Here is a 21,218-nt window from a genome sequence, read left to right as displayed (position 1 = left end):
TAACTGATTATGCGTTTAGGTTTTAGGATCAAATATTTAAGCAGATTGTAGTGAAGTTAACTTACTCAAAATACTTTAGACAGGTTGAAATCCTTGAATATTAAGGGCCTTTTGCTCACTTCTTAGGTGCATAAAGGGCAAAAACCACACTGTAATTATATTCCATCTAAAATATACACAGTAGATGTTCATAGTTCATGCAGGTTAGGTTATGCTCTTGAAATATGTGGCTTTTGAAGTGAAAAACATACGGGGGGGGGGGGCATGCGGTTGCGTTAATCAGCCCTCCATTCCTATGGCCTGGGGAAGCCGACTGTTGAATGTTTCTTTCTGAAGAGGTTTCATTTCCTATTGCTTTTTTAATCCAAATTAGCTTATTGATTAGATAACATATTCATTCCACAGGAAGCGGAATGAATGTTATCTAATACTATACATATTAGGTAACACATAATACAGTTGTTTCTTGTTTGAAATAGGGTAAATAAGTGACGAATTTTCTTACATTCCATTCCTTGCTCCTTGTCGCTACAGAAGTGTGTAAGCATAGTTGATGTGGCCCTTGTCAGCTAAAATGGCTGCCAGTAGTCTCTTGACTACATGTACATCATAAACACTACACAGTTCTCATAAATTTTTCATGCTATTGTATTATGAATTTCCAATATATTCAACAAATATATAAATGTAGCTAAAGTAGGTAAAGGACTGTTTAAGGCAAAAGATTATATAATCAATGTAATTGTGCTACTCTAGCCATGTGAGCAACCTACCAGCCATAACCACCACCCACCTTCACAACCATAGTTTCAACTACAATTTTCATAGAAATTGTAAGTTTCATGTTTATTTCTTTTGAGTGTCTTGGTTAATATCTAGAGATGAAGCAAGGTGAGATGAACAGAAATACAGTGGACCCCCGGTTAACGATATTTTTTCACTCCAGAAGTATGTTCAGGTGCCAGTACTGACAGAATTTGTTCCCATAAGGAATATTGTGAAGTAAATTAGTCCATTTCAGACTCCCAAACATACACGTACAAACGCACTTACATAAATACACTTACATAATTGGTCGCATTCGGAGGTGATCGTTATGCGGGGGTCCACTGTACAGTAACCTCAGAGACCATGTAGTATGTTATCAGATAGACTGACGACTTGTTTGTGTCAGTCATGATGCTATCAAAACCATGGCCTTGCCCAAAGGGTGGAAGGACACACCATAATGGTAATGCATGCCACTATTTTCACTGACTTAATGGTAGTGACGTGCTACTAATGACAAGGAATAAGTAAATTTAAATTGCTGAAAATGTGATCTATTATTGTGCACCTTGTGGGAGTTTACTGTTGATAAATTTTACATCCAAAAGGCATGGAGACAGAAAGGGGTATGAACCAGGGTATAGTGGTACCACCACTGTATATGGGTGTGAAGTATGGGCTTTAACCCTTTCAGGGTCCCCAGGCCCTCTGCCAGACTTGTTCTCAGGGTTGCCCAAATTTAAAAAAAAAAAAAAAATTGTATGAGAAGATAGAGAATCTTTTCCCGATCATAGTGACACCAAAAGTATGAAATTTGATGGAAAACCTACGGAATTATGCTTTCGTGAAGTTAGCGGTCTCGACGATGTTGACGCATCGGCAATTTTGCCCACTTTGAGCCCTATTTTCGGCCAATTCCAGTGTACTAGTCGACAAAAATCATAACTATTTCGCTAGAACTCCATTTTTTTCTATTGAATGAGTACAAGAAACCACCCATTTACCGATTTCAACTATCCAATACATTGGTCAGAATTTAGCAATTTTGCCAATTTCACACAAATTTCAGAAGATGCCAATTTCCAAATAGGATCCAGAATAAGCAAGACAGACATTCCTGGCACTAAAATAACATTTTCTCTGTTCGTTAGTCACGTCCCAACGCCCCTCTTACATTCTCTTGCTTTCCACTTTGAATTTTTATTCTCACAAAAAATAGAAGATTTATAACCAGTTTGTTTGGCGTTCTGGTAGCGGGGAGTAAATGATATGTCTTTGGAGGCTTCTTACTTTATTGTTAAGGCGTGGTGGGTACACAGGCTTGTATGTTGTGCCCATGGCCCGGGAGGGTCATCCCACGAGAGAGCTAGTAGGCCTTCTGTCTTGCTGCTAGGCCGCTGTGAGAGTGTGTGGGACCAGATTCCCACAGACCTGGACAGGCCCAGAGGGCAGCACTTTAGTGGTGCAAAATATGGACTAAGCTGGCAGACAGCAAGGCTGTCTGTGCAGACAGTACAGGCTGTCTACGGATTTACTGTTATGCAGACTACTGCATTAGTGTAGAAATGGTGTAGAAATGGTATAAATAATATCAGTGCACTTGTGAAAGAATATTAGACTCGCCAGTTGACATGTATTGGACGCTTGGCATGATTTGTTTACTTTTGAACTTCGGTAAAAATCAAACATTTCTGCTACTTTGAGCTCAATTTCAAGGTACTTTTCATTGTAAAACCAGTCAAAATCATCTCGATTTTTGTAATAAGTCTTCCATTCTATAAAATGAGACCAGGAAAACTAGAATACAACAATAAATACCATACAAAAATACAGGGCAAAGTCACTGTTTTAATCCAAAAACATGGTCAGTTTTTTTTTTTCTCATTACGCACTGTGTGCTGCAGGATTTTTTTTATACTGCGCATACTGACCACATAGACCCATTCTTTCATATGTAGGCCTACCAGCTTTCTCTCGCTAGATTTGAGGACGCTAGAATTTAGGTGAACTAGTACGTCAAAAACCCTGGTGCGTAAGCCGTACTAGTACGTCCGAAACCCTAAAAGGGTTAAACCTTGCAGCAGTGGCACTGGAGATGCATCTGAGGGTAATGTGTGGTGAATATTATACAGAGAATTGGAAATATGAAATCTGGGGTTACCAGATGTATTATTCAGAGGGTGGAGGAAGGGTTTAGGTGGTTTGAACATTTAAAGATGGAGCAAAATATAATGACTAGGATTTTATATAAATCTGGGGTGAAGGAAGAAGGGGGTAGAGGGGAGTCATCCCAGGAAGGGTTGGAGGGGGTAAGTGAGGTTGAGGCTTGTTCAGGTGTGTTACATAGGATGTGAGTGGAGGCAAGTGGATTTTGACTTGGTGTTGTTGGAGCATGAGCAAGGTAATATTTATAGAGAGATCCAGGGTAAACCCATTGGGTGAACTTGAGTCCTGGAGTTGAGAAGTACAGTGATGGCAGTCTGAAGGCAGGATGGAGGGGTGTTGCAGTTCAAAGGGTCATCTGAGCTGTGATGTCAACACACTTTTAGGAAGACAGCAACTAAACGAATGACAGTGTGTCACCCCTAATTCAGGAGATGGCTAGTGTTGTCTGTAGGTTACCAGTAGTCTCTTAGGGAGCTCACTGCCCCCTCTTAGCCCAGTCCCAAACCAGGCATCATGGTTGCTAGCCTGATTGATCAGGCTGTTGATACCTGATGCCTGCAGCCCACAATCCAACTGCCCAGCTCATCACAAACTTGACTTGGTTAACGTGTCGAGTTCACTCTCGAAGCCTACCAAAGTTTCATTTGATCTAGTTATGCACCATGAAGATTTGGCAAAAAAAATCAAAGGTTAACCAATACATGCCATAGGGTTATACTAAAGTATATTTTTTCAGAACATCGGCCATTTCACACCGAGGCAGGGTAACCCAGAAAAGAAACACTTTCACTATCATTAACACATAACCACTGTCTTTGCAGTGGCACTCTGATACAACAGTTTAGATGTCACTTGAATCAGTATAAAATTTCTGCTATTTACCCTCCTGTGCCACTTCTCTCCCAACTTGGCCACTACCACCTTATTTTAATGAGTTAGTCAGCATGTAACAATGTTTTGTTTTGACGATTACATTATATCACACGATTAACTGAGGTAACCCCCAGTCATCATAGTTACCAGAGACAAGGCAGGCAAGTGATATCAAATGCCATATTTTCAGCAGAATATAAAGTGATAAGGAAAGACCGAAGAAACAGTAGGTGGAAGAGAGCCTGTTAATTGGGAATCGGTGTATGTTTTGAAGAGGTGAGAGGGATAAACAAATAAGTCACACATACTCACAGTAGACTCGGTTAAGAGTAAGGGACCAAGAGTAATAATTGCAGTCATATGCAACCTACCACCTAACAATAAGTGCCAAGAGGTGGGAATGTGAAGTCGTCATGTTAAGGACATGAGAGAAGAGGATGAGGCAGCAGGAACGTTTGACCAAGTATTTACTACAAGTACATCTTACGTAGGTGATAAAGAAACATAGTAACAAAGTCTAGAGACCAGGGTACACAAACAGATGAAGAAATGTTTGACAGACCCAGATACATAAGACAGTGGCACCTGACAAGGTATCACCATTGGTTCTGCAAGAGGGAGCAGGAACACTGAACTGCTAGCTAGAATCTACAAGAAGTCGGTAGATGAGAGTTGCCAGAGATCTGGAAGATAGTGAATGTAGTCCCTATATTGAAAGGAGACAGGAAGCATTGAACTGCAGACCAATTTTTGACATAACATGCATAGTAATGGGGAAAATTATCATGAGTGGTAAAATGCTTGGAGATATTTTTTTTTTTTTTAACAAGTCGGCCGTCTCCCACCGAGGCAGGGTGACCCAAAAAGAAAGAAAAAATCCACAAAAAGAAAATACTTTCATCATTCAACTCTTTCACCTCACTCACACATAATCACTGGTTTTGCAGAGGTGCTCAGAACACAACAGCTTAGAAGCATATACCTATAAAGATGCACAACATATCCCTCTAAACTGCCAGTATCCTGAACCCCTCCTTTAGATTGCAGGCATTGTACTTACCATTTCCAGGACTCGAGTCCGGCTATATAAAAATAACCGGTTTCCCTGAATCCCTTCACTAAATATTACCCTGCTCACACTCCAACAGATTGTCAGGTCCCAAATACCATTCGTCTCCATTCACTCCTATCGAACACGCTCATGCACGCCTGCTGGAAGTCCAAGCCCCTCGCCCACAAAACCTCCCTTACCCCTTCCTTCCAACCTTTTCGAGGACGACCCCTACCCCGCCTTCCTTCCCCTACAGATTTATACGCTCTCCATGTCATTCTACTTTGATCCATTCTCTCTAAATGACCAAATATACCTCAACAACCCCTCTTCAGCCTTCTGACTAATACTTTTGTTAATTCTACACCTTCTCCTAATTTCCACACTCCGAATTTTCTGCATAATATTTACACCACACATTGCCCTTAGACAGGACATCTCTACTATCTCCAACCGCCTCCTCGCTGCTGCATTCACACCCATATAAGAGTGTTGGAACTACTATACTTTCATACATTCCCTTCTCTACCTCCATAGATAATGCTCTTTGTCTCCACATAAACCTCAACACACCACTCGCCTTTTTTCCCTCGTCAATTTTATGATTAACCTCATCCTTCATAAATCCATCCGCCGACACGTCAACTCCCAAGTATCTGAAAACATTCACTTCTTCCATACTACTCCTCCCCAATTTGATATCCAATTTTTCTTTATCTAAATCATTTGATACCCTCATCACCTTACTCTTTTCTATGTTCACTTTCAACTTTCTGCCTTTACACATACTCCCAAACTCATCCACTAAACTTGGCAATTTTTCTTTAGAATCTCCCATAAGCACAGTAGCATCAGCAAAAAGCAACTGTGTCAATTCCCATTTTGTATTTGATTCCCCATTATTTAATCCTACCCCTCTCCCAAACACCCTAGCATTTACTTCTTTCACAACCCCATCTATAAATATATTAAACAACCATGGTGACATTACACATCCCTGTCTAAAACTTACTTTTACCGGGAAGTAGTCTCCCTCTCTTTTACACACCCTAACCTGAGCCTCACTATCCTCATGAAAACTCTTTACAGCATTTAGTAACTTACCACCTATTCCATATACTTGCAACATCTGCCACATTGCTCCCCTATCCACTCTATCATATGCCTTTTCTAAATTCATAAATGCAATAAAAACTTCCCTACCTCTGTCTAAATACTGTTCACATGTATGCTTCAATGTAAACACTTGATCTACACATCCCCTACCCACTCTGAAACCTCCTTGCTCATCCGTAATCTTACATTCTGTCTTGCCTCTAATTCTTTCAGTAATAACTCTACCGTACACTTTTCCTGGTATACTCAGTAAACTTATTCCTCTATAATTTTTACAGTATGTTTTGTCCCCTTCCCTTTATATAAAGGGACTATACATGCTCTCTGGCAATCCCTAGGTACCTTCCCCTCTTTCATACATTAAACAAAAATACCAACCACTCCAAAACTATATCCCCCCCTGCTTTTAACATTTCTGTCATGATCCCATCAGTTCCAGCTGCTTTACCCCCTTTCATTCAACATAATGCCTCATGCACTTCCCCCACACTAACATCCTGCTTTTCTTCACTCCTTCAAGATGGTATACCTCCCTGGCCAGTGCATGAAATTACCGCCTCCCTTTCTTCTTCGACATTTAAAAGTTCCTCAAAATATTCTCTCCATCTACCCAATACCTCCATCTCCCCATCTACTAACTCCCCTACTCTGTTTTTAACTGATATATCTATTCGTTCCCTAGGCTTTCTTAACTTGTTTAACTTACTCCAAATTTTTTTTCTAGTTTTCATTAAAATTTCTTGACAGTGCCTCTCCCACTCTATCATCCACTCTCCTTTTGCACTCTCTCACCACTCTCTTCACCTTTCTTTTACTCTCCATATACTATGCTCTTCTTATAACACTTCTGCTTTGTAAAAACCTCTCCCAAGCTAACTTTTTCTCTTTTATCACACCCTTTACTTCATCATTCCACCAATCACTCCTCTTTCTTCCTGTACCCACCCTCCTATAACCACATACTTCTACTCCACATTCTAATACTGCATTTTTAAAACTATTCCAACCCTCTTTATTTTGTCTCTAATATATATATATCTTGTCACTATAGATTGTACATAAATTTTAATGCAGAATTTATGAAATTCAAATCTGAAAAAAAATATTGACGAGTTAGCACTTTATGGTTTAATTTTTCAAGGACCACTTCTGCCCACTTTTTTTGTATTTTTTTTAAAATTCGGGGGGGGGGGGCAATAGGGCCTTACTTTCTCCATGTTTAAAAAAAAATAGTGGGTAAGTATGCCAATGCTGAATGTATCTTTCCTTCAATAGTCTTGAAGATGATGCAGGTGCTAAAGCCATGTGAGCAGGGCATGTTGAGGGCAGATCTCCATATGAAGGTGGCAGTAGTGGAGTGAAAGGAGGGCATGTTATGAATACAGACCCAGAAGAATAGCCAGGTTGACCCTCGCCTAAAGCCTTACCAAGTGCGAGAGAGAGAGAGAGACAGGGAGAGAGACAGAGAGAGAGAGAGAGACACAGACACACAGAGAGAGAGAGAGAGACAGACAGACAGACAGACAGACAGACACATAGAGAGAGAGAGAGAGGGTAGACGCTTTGCAGTGAATAACAGACAAGGACTGATGTATCAGCCTTATCAGTTGAAGATTCATTGGCCCGAATGTAATGGCTGGGTCCTTGAAGCGTGGACTTATGTAATGGGTTAGTGTCCTGTCAGTAAATGTTCAGCAGTGGCAGGAACCTATGACTATGAATCAGACTACATATAACCAAGACAAAATGCCCTGGTAAAAATAGAAGATCTGTTGTGAATAATGTGGAATCATTCCATCCAGGATGCTAGAAACTATATCCAAGATCCATTGATGGGAAGGGCAGAGAATCATTAGACTGCTATTGAGATAGGTACACACAAAACAAGTGCTAAGAAGGTGACCCATCAGATATATGTGTAAGTCTAAGTTGCAGTCATATTGCCAATGGACTGTCAAGAACAAGTAATGTTAACTCTTCAGTATGAAGGGACGAGAACCTGAAGTTGCATTCAAACACATCATAGGATTCCCATATTGGCTGTGCAGAGGAATGAACCCTCATTGGATGTCATCTTAAACTTGGATAGAGGTGCACAGAACAACCACTGCGAAAAAAATAGGGAAATTCCAAACGCTTTTGTGACTTTACATTATCAAGGCACTATAAAAATGAAAGGTTAACAGGAAAGAGTACGTATAAGGACGAGACTACACCTCGCTGCCACCCTACAACAACACCTGACTTTTTATGATGTAGGTAGGTAGTCAGTGATCTGTGAAATGCAGCTTATATTCTACTGAAAAATTTGTCTAATATACCTTAAATTTTATTAATTATAAATGAATCCAATTTATATAAACCAAAAGAAATATTCATATTTTCAAAACTACTTTTTATGAAACATGATTCTTTTATATTCCTGTCGACAAGTGCAGGACCCTCAGGATAAGGATGCACCACATTTTTTTCCCCATTGGAGTGCTAGGGAGTTTCTGAAGGAATGTAATCCAGTGATGGAGAGCAAGAAAGAAAAAAATCATGTGTAATGCTTTAGGTTCAAACCTGTGATCTCCAATAAGAGATGACTGTATGGACCTGACTGGATAACATTCACCATAGTTGAATGGTTATACTGTCTCCATGTTAGAGGCACAGGGGGTTAGGTCCTAAGTGAATATTCTAATAAAAGAAAAATTGAAGAGCAAGAGCATCTGCCAGGGACACCCATCAGTGAAGAGCAAAATAATACTTGTACTATCCCCTCCCTCCCATCCTTTTCCCTACATACACCTTGAGAAGCGAGGCTAAATGCTAGGACTTGGCCAGTGCAATCATGTATTGGCAAGTACACAAACTCACGCACATGCACGTATGACATTAGAGTTGGGTGGACTGCATTTTTGTTTTAGGCTGCATGAAGGCATTTGGTACCCCCACAGAAGGCCAAAAACTTACAGGGTCAGAGTATCTTGGAGGAAGGAAGCAAAGAGTGGCTGTGAGGAGGGACATCAGAATGGGGAAGAGTAACTAGCAGGGTTTTGCAAGGATTGGTATTAGGACCAGTGCTGTTTCTGGTTTGTGAATGACATTCCAGATGGAATGATTAAGGTATAGGTTAGATATGAGTGAGAAATGTTGGATTTGAGTGGTATCTGCATAGCATGGGTCAGTTGGTCTACTGCAGTGCTTGGTTTGTCAAATGTATCCATTTGCTGATGTGAAACTTGAGAGAATAAAAGCAGATAAGGACAAGGAAAAGCTCCAAATGGTTTTGGACAAATTGCAAGAGTGGTCAGATGTGTGGTTGCTGTAATTCAACTCCAGTAAATGCAAGGTGATGAAGCTTGGGGATGGAGCAAGAAGGTTCAGGCTAAGGGGACAGGCTGCAGTCTTCACTCAGAAAGATCTAAGGGTAAGCATAGTTCCTAGTATAATGCCAGAGGCTTACAACAGATGAATATCCTCTACAGCTAATTCTCCTCCAGCAAACCTGAGTAAGCTTCAGGAATTTCAAGTCCTTCCAGACCCTTTATACAACATTCTTTAGGCCCATCTTGGAGTATACACCTGAAAGAGCATTCTGAAGTGGAGAAAATTCAGAAGTATGTAACAAATCTTTTTTCTGAGGTAAGGCATAAGCTTTGAGGAGAGGCTAACAGAACTGGACCTAATGACATTAGACACAAGAACCAGGGGAAAATTAACATACAAAATACTCAGGGGAATTGGTAAGGTAGACAGGGATAGGCTATTTGAGAGCAAGAAACAGCAACTCTGGGACACCATTGGAGTCATTTACAGATGAACCACAGGAATGTTAGGAAATATTTCTTTAGTATCAGTGGTCAAGTGGTGGATTCATCATGGTGAGGTAGTGGAGTCAGGCTCCATACATAGTTTTTTAATTAAAGAGCAGGTATGAAACGGCCCATAAGGCTGAGTGAATCAAGAGTGGCAGGTAAAGAGGTGGGGCCAGGAACTTAAAATCATCCACTGCTTCCACAAATAGGCAAGTATACACCCTACACCATGCCATGCCACACCACACTCTATATCATACCAGATGCTGTGCCACACCACACACTATATCGTGCTAGATGCCATGCCACACCACACGCTATATCGTGCCAGTGCTGTGCCACACCACACGCTATATGATGCCGCACCACGTGCTGTATCATGCCACGTGTCATGCCATACACACAGGATATAAATTGAGGAACAAGTTTAGTGGAAAGGATGGAAAATTTTTCTTCTCAAATAGTGATTGACCAGTGAAATACACAAGAGGAAATAATAATTGCTGTAACCATTGGAAATTTAAAAAATCATGATGAACAGAGTATTGAAGACATCTGCTTCTGTAGCTACAAATAGGTAATTACAGTTGGTTAGATATGGGTGGTCAAGACTGACAGGAGTAATGGTGCATGATATCAAAAAGAATTGCCAGCTTGTACATTATTGCCAGCAGTACAATGTCTGCCAACAAGTAGAAGTCTTCTGTCTCTTGTTCTTAATGGGCACTAGGCCGACCAGAGACAGCAACTATGCCACACAATCCAAAATACAGGGCCATCTCATGAGAAACTTCCATAGGAATCCCCATTTTACAGATATGGAAGGCAGTGTAAGATGCAGCAATATGTTATATCAATTGCAGCTATGTCTAGTTTACCACTTCCTTGACAATCACTAGCTGCTCTGTTGTTGGCTCCAAAGTTAACTGATAGTTGGTTTTAGCCCAATCGATCAGGGCCTGTGAGTTTAGCTGGGTCACAACAGCCCTAATACTAAGAGAGTAAGTGGGTACTTCGAAGAGGTAGGGGCTCTGTATATCTGACATATTGCTCCTTCCATTACATACTCATTGTCATCATCTCATAGCCATGCTCATGATGAACGTAACATCACACTTTTCAGTTTTTGTAAAAAAAAATTCCCTGTCCAATTGTAAATTTTGATTCCCAGTATATTTTTTGAGGAAATTATTTCAGATTCCCTTTCCCCCTCAAAAAATGCCATACTGAACTACTACATTTTAAATGGATCAAAAAATACAATGTTTACTTGCAGTATTATTTATTGAGGTGAATAGAGCATTTTTAATGTTAGGGAAGTATTATTTCTGGGTAACCAAATGAACATGGCAGTGTTGGTGTCTCTTTCTAGATGGTTAAGTCTTTTAGAGGATTGTTTAAGAGGAAGAGGTTACTGTACATCAAATGATGACTGGATGTAAAATTTATTTGGCTACTGTGATAGTCAAGAATATTACTGGAAAGAATCTGGTGGGCAAATGGCATTTATCTGGCTCTCAAGACTACATGAAACAAAAAGGCAAACTATAACAATAGGCGAGAAATTTTGTCTGGCCATAAATTTGAAGGACTGTAATAATAAAAAAAAAATATACATTTGGGAAGCCTCAGCACTGGGGTCTTGCAAGGGTCTGTACTGTACTTTTTTGCCAGAAAAAAAAAAATGTGCTTCGAAGATAGTCTTGTGCAGGATAGGAAATCTAAATGTCTTCATAATGAAAGAAAATCTTGGATTACTTTAACAAACGATGACTCAGATTAGTGAAAAAATTTAACAGGTATGTTATATTACATAGTTGAAATGGAAAAAGCAAGAAATAATTTTGCATTGAAATTTAATGTCTGATATACAAGGGCTTTAAATATAGATGTCACTGAAAATTATCAAATGTAGTAGACTTGCTCTTCCCAGGAAGCCTCAAAATAACCTTCTGATATAGGGATGGTGAAAGGTAAAACTTTAATCATTGACAAATGTGATTGACCAAAATCGGAAAATGCAGCTGTAATTGGTGTCTTCACAAAAAGACTAAAAATGACACCAGAGTTATGAAATACGAAGAAATGTTGAAAACATTGACGTTGAAAAATGTTTGGAGATTAGCAGGAAAGAGAAGATAACTACATATATTTTGAACATGTCTGCTGTTTCCCCACCAAGGTAGGGTGACCAAAAGGAAAGCATTCACTATCACTCATTCTTTGGCTATCTTTTCAGATGTGTACAAACATTGCAATTCAAATGACCCAGCAAACCATCCCTCTCCCCCAGCCATCCTTCAGAGTGCAAGCACTGTACCACCACCTCCAGAGCTCAACTCTGACTAACCAGTTTTCTTGAAGCCTTTCATATAATTTACTCTAACATGTTTAGGTCCCTAAAACCTATTTATCTCCACCCTGATACAACATGCTCACACATGGCTTTTGGATGCTCAAGCCCCTATCAATCAGAACTAACTACATTCTGCCAAACCCTTCTTGGGATGTCCCCTACACATTTCTCCATACACCCTGATTTATGCAGCTTCACTTGCTATCCTTCCTGAATGACCAAACCATCTCCACAACCTTATTTTCACTTCCCCAGTTATACCTTTCCTACCACCACACCATCTTTTAATTTCTTTACTCATTATTCTCTGCATAATATTCACACAAATTGAATCTTGAATGCACTCTCTACTCCAGTTAACCACTTCTTTGCTGCATTTTGAAAGTTAAGCCTCTTTTCTGCACAACTGCATTCTATCACTTTCCCTTAAATGCATCCACCGACATTTGTATTGCCAATGCCAATACCTCAGCCACCTTTCCTTCAGCTAAGGTGGATCATGTAATATTTGGCTCTGCCTGTACATCTTCCACCAAACATTGTATTTAAACACAGTTTGTTTTGTAATTTTCCTCCAATCTGATGTTCAGTCTTTCATTGCCTAGTAGTTTTCATTCTTTTTACCATCACTTGCTTTTTATGCATTTTCTTTCAGCTTAATATTTTTACACACCTCAGACATTCCTACAGCTTCTCTTCCAATTCTCCCAAAAGCACCATTCCTTTTCCAAGTTCATAAAGCAACTGTTTTCTAATGTATTTCTTATTAGTTGCTTATGTAGTATTTAAACTCCTGACCAGCCCATTGCATTTCCTTCCTAAATACATCTTGGTAATTCTGCTCTCCTTCCCCCCCCCCTCCCTATTCTTTCAACAATAACAGTTCTGCTATACACCTTGCTGGCACTACCCCTTTACTTTTAACTTTTGTCTCTATCCCCCTCCCCCCCCCCCATACACAAAGGAACTATGCAGGTCCACAGTAATCTTCTCTCCTTTTACACATGAAATTATTACACCATTACAAATCTGTCCCCACCTTTCTGTATCTATCTTAATCCCCTCTCCCCCCAATTGTTTTACCAGCTGTCATCCTGCCTACTACCTCATCCTCAACACATTCACTTCTGGTAAGGTTAGTGTTAGAGCAGTTATGCTTTACCCACTATTACTAGATGAAATTTAAGTTCCACATAAAAGGACTTAGTTTGAATGTTACTTGAAACAGCTGATGATGACGACGATGAGGAGGAAGAGGAGGAGGAAGGTTCTGTGTTTGATGAGGGTTATGAAGACCTTGAGGAAGCCTTCATTCGTCTTCCAGGAGACCGGGATTCCGATGATATTCTTCTGCTACCCTCATATCAACAGTACATTGATACAATAGATACCATCATATTTGGGGATAGAGTTGATAGAGTATCCCTGCATCACCATAGTAACTCCCACGAGGATCCATCTTTCATGGCCTCGACACCAAATGCTAATCCAAGTACGTCTTGATGTTTTGTATTTTTGTTAACTACTGTATATTATGTATTATATATAAAGGGTTAAACCCATGAGGCTCATTCAGCACAAGGAGTTATGAAAGCTTGATCCACAATTCACTAATTGTGAGACACACAGACTCTACTGATGTAGAGTAAATTCACTATGGATTGGAAGGAGGAGGCGACGGCAAGATAATTTTGATGATGCATTCTTACGATTAAGTGTACGCAATTGCTTGCAAAACTGTCGACTACATCAACTATCAGATTTGCTGTATTTATGTAGAGTAATTTAGTAATTGGAGGTGGAGTAGTAATAGTTATAATAAACTGCACGTAGGATTGCTGTACTGTCACTTTTAGCTTGTGTGGAAAAAATGACAATACTTAGAAAGTTTGGAGAGGATTGAGATGGTGCAAGCTGTGGACAGGTGAAAGAATAAATGGGAGCAGGAGATTTTTGAATGAGCAAGTATCAGAAGGTGTGTATAATAGTTACACCTGTACTGCAGAGATCTGCACTATAAATAAGCCCACAGAAAGAAAAAAATATCCTGATTTAGAAGAGGTTATGGTAGAATATATCAAACTTACCCTTTTATCATCATAATGGGACCAGTCATTATCTAGTGTTAGCATTAGCTTACATGCAGAATTTAATCTTACGGTAATATCAGAAATACTTAACCTTTATGGTAAATGTTTTTATGTGTGCCTCATTATAGATTCGTATCATTTTAAGCTTTTAACTTGATTGTTTTATTGCAGGTGGGAGCAATGCCATTCCCACTCACCCATTATTCCAGAACCCACGAGAGGTTCCCACTTCAGCCAGCGCCCGCCTCAACAGCAGGCCCAGTCGTCAACGCGGGGTGCTCAGGTACCATACTGTCACCCCACGCACCCACACCACCACCACCACCATACTCCAGAGGTGACCCGCACTCCCCATAACCACAGCTTTGCTCATTTCCTTGTAGTTTATCCCCTTCCCCCACCCTTCTATCACTGTCATAGTATCCCAGCCAACTATACTAAACTTAATCTCTGCCTATCTCCTAGTTTCCTGAGAAGGTATTTGCAAGGAATTTGTAGGCATTCTTTCTCTGCTTTACTCGACCAATATTAATGGCTTCATCGCTAGACATTCCAGTTTTTGTTTCCTTCATTTTCCATTATCACCATGTGTGTTCTTGTACGTACTTTAGTTTCTCGCCTGATAGTGTAAAAGATGAAATCGTAAAAATCTTATTTTTTTCACTCTTAAACATTCTGCTTCCCACTTTCTGGGTGGGGAGGGTGAGTGGCACTTTCCCAGTAGGGACAGGAAAACATTACAAGGAAAAACAAGTTTAAAAAGTTTTATAATAAATAACCTGTGAAAAAAGTGTTATTAGTGTAAGTGTTGGGTTGAGGCTAGTCCCTAGATTGGTTACCAGTGCTTGTTTGGGCACATTAGTTTGAGTAAATATATGTACTTCAGCTGGATTTTTTGTTTTATTACATACAAAGCATGTGTTAATCTTGACTGGGAGAGGAAGTGGGGGGGGGGGGTTGCATCTGTTGACTTGATATCCTTCAAAATGAAAGGACTGTACTACCTGCTTACCAAGTGTGAGCAGTGTACTGCATTTCTGATTGCAGAGTGCATTCATTAATTTACTTCTGACATATATAGTGCAGGTACTGTACTTTTCTTACAATCATGCACATCTACAGCTATGTGGGGGAACTGGGCATGATATAAATTAAGTACCCTAATTTAAGCAGAACACATGTTGAGCAAACATTATTAGCCTTGTCAGTCATATATTTAGTAACCTGTATAGAGGTTTGCAGCCTCTGCTGTCAAACGAGTATACAGTACAGTGTGCCCTGACAGTTTGTCTGCTAATCTTGCAAGAATTGCCTCATGATTCTTTAGTCATTGCAGAGTTAAATTCCACCCAAAGATATGTTTCATCCCTTGGTGTAAATCTCCACCATTCTTAAATCAGTTCCAGAAGTAGAATTTAGTTGTCTTGATACATCTTGTTCTCAGAAGGTAATGTAATCTACCAACTCTTGCTCCCAGACAGATGGAACACCAAGTTAGTGATTGCTTTGAAAGTGGGCACTACACATCTTTTGTAATGTTAAAGCAGTCATTGTGTAGCCAGGTATTTGGAGATAAAATAGGTTACTGAAATAGTCACCTCTCTTATTTCCTGTCATAATGCATGTCTTCCCTCTGTTTCCTATACATCCATCCATCTTTCCTCCTTTGATCCATTACCTCCAACCCCTGTTCCAAAAAAGATTCAAGAGGACTTCACTTTGTCTGATATAAAGATATGCAGCTCAGTACTCAATCTACAGCATATTGGGTTTAATAAACGAGCAACCTAGAGGTTGATATATTGAATATGCTCTAGTAGTCGTGTTCTGTCATTTTCTCTGCATTTTGTCAGATTGTCCTTGTGAATGGATAGGCACTGTAAACCCTACAGATAAATAACCAACTGTATTGGGCTTGGCAATATGTGCATGTTTGACCCTTCTAATTTCATGCGAACAATCTCTTATTGTCTGTAGATTGGGGGTGAGAAGGGTGTGTGCACACCTCACCCATGGTCACCTACTTGAAGGTGATTTTTGCCCCTCTGTCACTTGACATACCAATGATTGTGAAACACATTTAAAAGTTTGCAGCAGCTTTGGTTCTATTCTGTCCATCCCTTTACTCACGTCTCTCCATCTATTCTCAACTTCTTCAAGGGAAGTGGGTCTCTGTTGTGAAGGACTATTGTTCTAAACAGCTGGTACTTAATCCCATCCCTTTCCTTGGATCAAGCTTAAATACCTCATGGAGAATTTATATTATAGTTGTGATTTCTGTAATGTGACTCATTTCATACAACTTTGAACAAATTATAGGCATAGTTTGTGGGATGTAACTCCTGATTGATTGCATTGTAATAGTTAAGTATTATGAAAACGAATAGGTTATAATAGCGGTGAATTGGTGACACAACTTTTTTTTTTTTTTTTTTTTTTTTTTTTTAACATTGAATGACTTGTTTTAGTACAGACTGTTACAATACCATGATTGGAACATTTAAAAATAATCTGTAAACTTAGGAGGAAACTCAGAGTGTGGGTGGTATGTGAACAAGTAAAGTGCTTTAAAATACTGTAAAAAAAAAAAAAGAAAAAAAAAAAAGTCAACCCTGCATCCTCCTCTACTTGTTTCTCCACTCTCCCGTCTTTCTCTGTAGTGTAATAGTGAATAACCCATTTCAATAAACTTTGATATGTATTTATATATGTATTTCTTGGGAACTTGTTTTATCTTTATAGTTTCTTTATGGCAGATTTAAAAAAGTATTTTTTTTAATTGTCAATGGTACTCGTGCTTAATTTCTTCAAATTTAAGTGTTGTATAATATACCACTGTACAAATATTCGTTTACAATTTCCAGTCAATAAAATAAAGGCACAAGAGTATTTATAAAGTGTGTACACACGGAAATTTATCGTGATTAGGTATAGAAGCCGTCTAGTGTCCTGGTAATTATTAAAGCAAATGTACATTAGGTAAATGTTGCTTGTATTGAAGTTTATGTATCATATGATATACCTCCTGCTCCCCCCTAGTGTTATCTCTCTGTACTTGATATTTTAATTGCAAGCAAAAACTCAATATCCACCTTTTTTTATACAGTAGACCCTCATATTACACGGTAGTTACGTTCCTGAAAATGCCATGTTAGATAAATCAATGTTATATAAGCTGAAGAACTTGTGGGAAAAATAGGATTACATTCCTGGTACCTGTTCCCCCCCTCTCCATAAGCCAGATAACTTTTTTTTTTTTAGACATCCAGATCTTACACAAATAAATAACAAAAAGGCACAATACCGTGACTGGAACGATACACAAATAACCCGCACATAAAAGACAGAAGCTTACGACGACGTTTCGGTCCGACTTGGACCATTGTCTTGGACCATTGTCAATGGTCCAAGTCGGACCGAAACGTCGTCGTAAGCTTCTGTCTTTTATGTGCGGGTTATTTGTGTAGATCTTACACAATTAAAAATGATAATGTTTTTGTTGCTTAAGATGACAAATGCAACAGAAATAATATTTACCTTAAATTGTGGTTGTTGGTGTATGTCAGTGATTGTGAAGGGAGTGGAGATGCATGGTGTAGCCCTACTGGGCTGAGGTGGATGGTTGTCGGTTGTCAACAGAAGTGGATGGTTGAGGTTCTGGTACTAAAGTCGATGGCTGTATTGGAGTGTGCATAAATTCTGTAATGAATCTTTGGCTTCATTTATCCTGCAGTACATTATACAGTACATTATTCCAGAAGCTTGGTACTGCCAGGTTGAAGTCAGTCCATTGATGCAACTAGTTTCTTCATCACTTTTCTTGTGTAGTTACACTTGAATGACTTAACTCCTCGATCAAGTGGTTGTGTTAGATGTATTTTGAGGTAAAAATACAACTTTTACATGTGGGGTCACATCCAACAGAGCTTCTGGATGAGTATGGGAATTATTAAGAATGAAGAGAGCCTTGAATGCAAGGTTCTTGCTGTGCAGGTAAAACTTGACTTCAGGAATAAAGTGATGTTACTTAAACCAGTCAATAAATATTTTCTCTGTCATTCATGCTGACTGGTTTGACCTCCAAATTACTGATAAGGTGTTTTTATCTACACCTTTCAAAGCATGAGGATTCTTTTGAGCAGTAAATAAGCATGGGCTTACACTTTAAATCACCTGACTCATTACTGCAAAGGAGCAAGGTGAAGTGATCCTTTACTACCTTGAAACCTGGTGCAGCCCTGCGGAGATAGTGGTCTCATTAACAGCCAGGCTGCGGTCTGAGATAGGGAAATATCCCGCAGGCAATGCTCCAGATTTTTCCCCTCCCTCAAACTGAACAGTGTTAAGTTAATTTTACAAAGTGTTGTATAAAATTATGCCACAATTTTTCAATAGCGTAATAACCAATACTTGCCAAATAAATCTGTAATATAAGGGTCTGCTGTAAATGTTCCTCTAGTCCTTTTAAGTGGCTAACACTTGGTGCTATGGCAGAAGTGGAAATTGCATTTTACTTTGGTATATAACTTGTTCCCTGTAATAACATTTTAAACTGGTTTATTTCGATGTTTCACTCCACCCTTGCTTGTCCCCCCTCCCTCCCACCTTTCAGCTGACATTTGTAAGGATTGCTTCTCTTGTAGTTGCCTCCCCCCCCCCCACCTTCCTCATCCTGCAACACCTCTTGTGCTCAGTTACTGTCTCTTTTCCTCTGCTTCTACACCCCCACACACTCCCCATCATCAGCCTCTCCATCACCGCTGGAGGAGTAGTGTAACATGAGATTGCTCATTTGTTCACTCACTCATAATTATATTTCTATTATGTAGCTCCAAAAGTATTTTCTGGTAGTGTATGTTGCCTTTATTATACTTTTTGTAGTACTGTAATTAGTTACCAAATGTATCTGTCTACAGTACTTTTACCCATTTTAATTTACATATTTTTGTTCTCTTCAAACTTTTATTTTCAGATTTTGTGATTAGAATTGAATTTTCAAAAGCTAAATATTCTATGTATGATTAAATAAATATTGTAGAGATCAAAAGATTAGCTGCAAGCTGCTATGAATTAGAACAACAACAACAAATAGGTGCATGGATATTTAATCTTGCATTAAACATACTTCCACAGTAAAAATGGGCAACTCTTGAGGAATTTTATGTAGTTTACAAGAGTGAAGAGTTTTTGCTGTGAATATAAACATTTTCTTTTAATGAGTGTCCTGACTTGATTGTAAAATTAAGTTAGGATGCCTCATCACATGTCATTAATTTCTTTGTCCGAACAGAAAACTCGTTTATTATTTTCCCTTCTTTCTCTCTCTCCAGACTATAGAAGAGAATAGTTTTTTTTTTTTTTTTTTTCACACATTCTCTTATTTGCATGTTAAAGCTTATCATTGGATTGTAATTGTTCTTTGTGAGAATAAAGAAATTTTGGTTTGACTTGGCCTTGGCTGCAATGTCCATCTCAATGTTTTTGGCTTCCCTCTTCATCTAAAGATGATTTTTTTTCTAGCTGGTGCTTTGCCCCATCGTACTGACATACTTTCACTTTCTCGTCTATTTCCTTGGTGGATGGTACAAATTTGTCTGCCTCTTTTCATTTGTGGCTAAAGATTTTCTGCATTTCTTGGATGGGTTGTCTTCTGAATATGGTGTTTTGCTGTACTTTTTGATAAATTCCCTATTACTCTCTTCCTGTACATGTCTTAATTCTTCACCTTGAGTTTCCACCAGGTAGCATGTCAACACAATGATCACTTGCTTTTAAGGTCCTTTTTGTATTTGATTTTCTTGTTTTCTCACTGAAAGCAAAATAAATTTCTGCCTCATTCCTTTTGAATTCTTGTCAGCTTTCTAATATGTTGCCTAGTTTCTAAATTGAATCAAGCTGCTTGCTCTTCCACATCATAGTTCCTGTGTAAACAAGAGTTCTTCCAGTGTGTATATATGTTTTGGAAACCTCTTACTCTGTTTAGCCTTGACTTTTTCGGCCTATGCAATTTTTTCATTTTTGCTGTAATGTTTGTCATATTCTTGACTCAGCCTTGCTGTCATTGTGTGTGTGTGTGTGTGTGTGTGTGTGTGTGTGTGTGTGTGTGTCTCTCTCTCTCTCTCTCTCTCTCTTTCTTTTTTTTCCTTTTTCTTTCTTTTTCTTACTTTTTCTTTCTTTCTTACTTTCTTTTTCTTACTTTTTCTTTCTTTCTTTTTCTTTTTCTGTCTTTTTCTTTGTCTTTTTCTTTCTTTCTTTTTCTTTGTTTCTTTTTCTTTTTCTTTTTTTCTTTTTCTTTTTCTTTTTCTTTCTTTTTCTTTTTCTTTTTCTTTTTCTTTCTTTTTCTTTCTTTCTTTTTCTTTCTTTTTCTTTCTTTCTTTTTCTTTCTTTCTTTTTCTTTCTTTTTTTTTTTAAACAGGGTTTGACAAGGTTAAGGATCCCTAGCTTTATTAACAAGCTAAGAGCTGTTACCTACATCAGCTCATTTGAAAGCATTTTTATTGTTATGAGACACAAGTAGGGAACAGGATGAAGTTGGAGCCATCTGTGGGCCAGCAATTTAATTTGATCAACTGGCTTTATCTCGTTGACATTATGCTGTATGAATGTGTTCCATACTCGAGTCATCCTGGGTATATGTGATCTCAGATGGAGTGATGTTCTGGAGAAGGGTACAGCCAGAGTGAAGTTTCTGCTTTCTGCCCGTGTTGTGGCATAAAAGCTTGTTTCACGCTGTCCTCGAAGTGGATCCAAGTGTAGTACTTTGACAATATTGGCCTTGTACATAACAGTAAGGCCACCCACATCCCTCCTGTGTTGAAGGCTCTCCTGAAATGACAGATCTATCCAGGATGGGTCCAGGCGAGAGATGAGACGTCTTGCTCTGTTCTCTACTCTGTCAAGCAGTCGCAGATGAGAGCGGGGGAAGGCAAACCAAGAAAATGGAGCATACTTGTGCCTCGTACAGAATCTTCCAACCCCTACTGTCAAGCAGATGC

General features: G+C 39.0%; 1 protein-coding gene across 1 annotated transcript in view; it reads left to right on the top strand.

The window, feature by feature from the left end:
• The window catches only part of HUWE1 (HECT, UBA and WWE domain containing E3 ubiquitin protein ligase 1), a gene marked incomplete in the record, with an annotated part of 207,021 nt that overhangs the window by 87,157 nt on the left and 98,646 nt on the right, over positions 1 to 21,218 (top strand). The window contains 2 exon segments of the mRNA XM_070099348.1: positions 13,362 to 13,625; positions 14,395 to 14,506. Of these exon segments, the coding sequence (XP_069955449.1) occupies positions 13,362 to 13,625; positions 14,395 to 14,506 (376 nt within the window).

The sequence above is a fragment of the Cherax quadricarinatus genome, chromosome 67 (genome assembly GCF_038502225.1).
Source record: "Cherax quadricarinatus isolate ZL_2023a chromosome 67, ASM3850222v1, whole genome shotgun sequence".
NCBI classification, from domain to species: domain Eukaryota; kingdom Metazoa; phylum Arthropoda; class Malacostraca; order Decapoda; family Parastacidae; genus Cherax; species Cherax quadricarinatus.
Note: the sequence above shows the minus strand (reverse complement) of the source record. Positions and strands in the feature narration are given on the sequence as shown.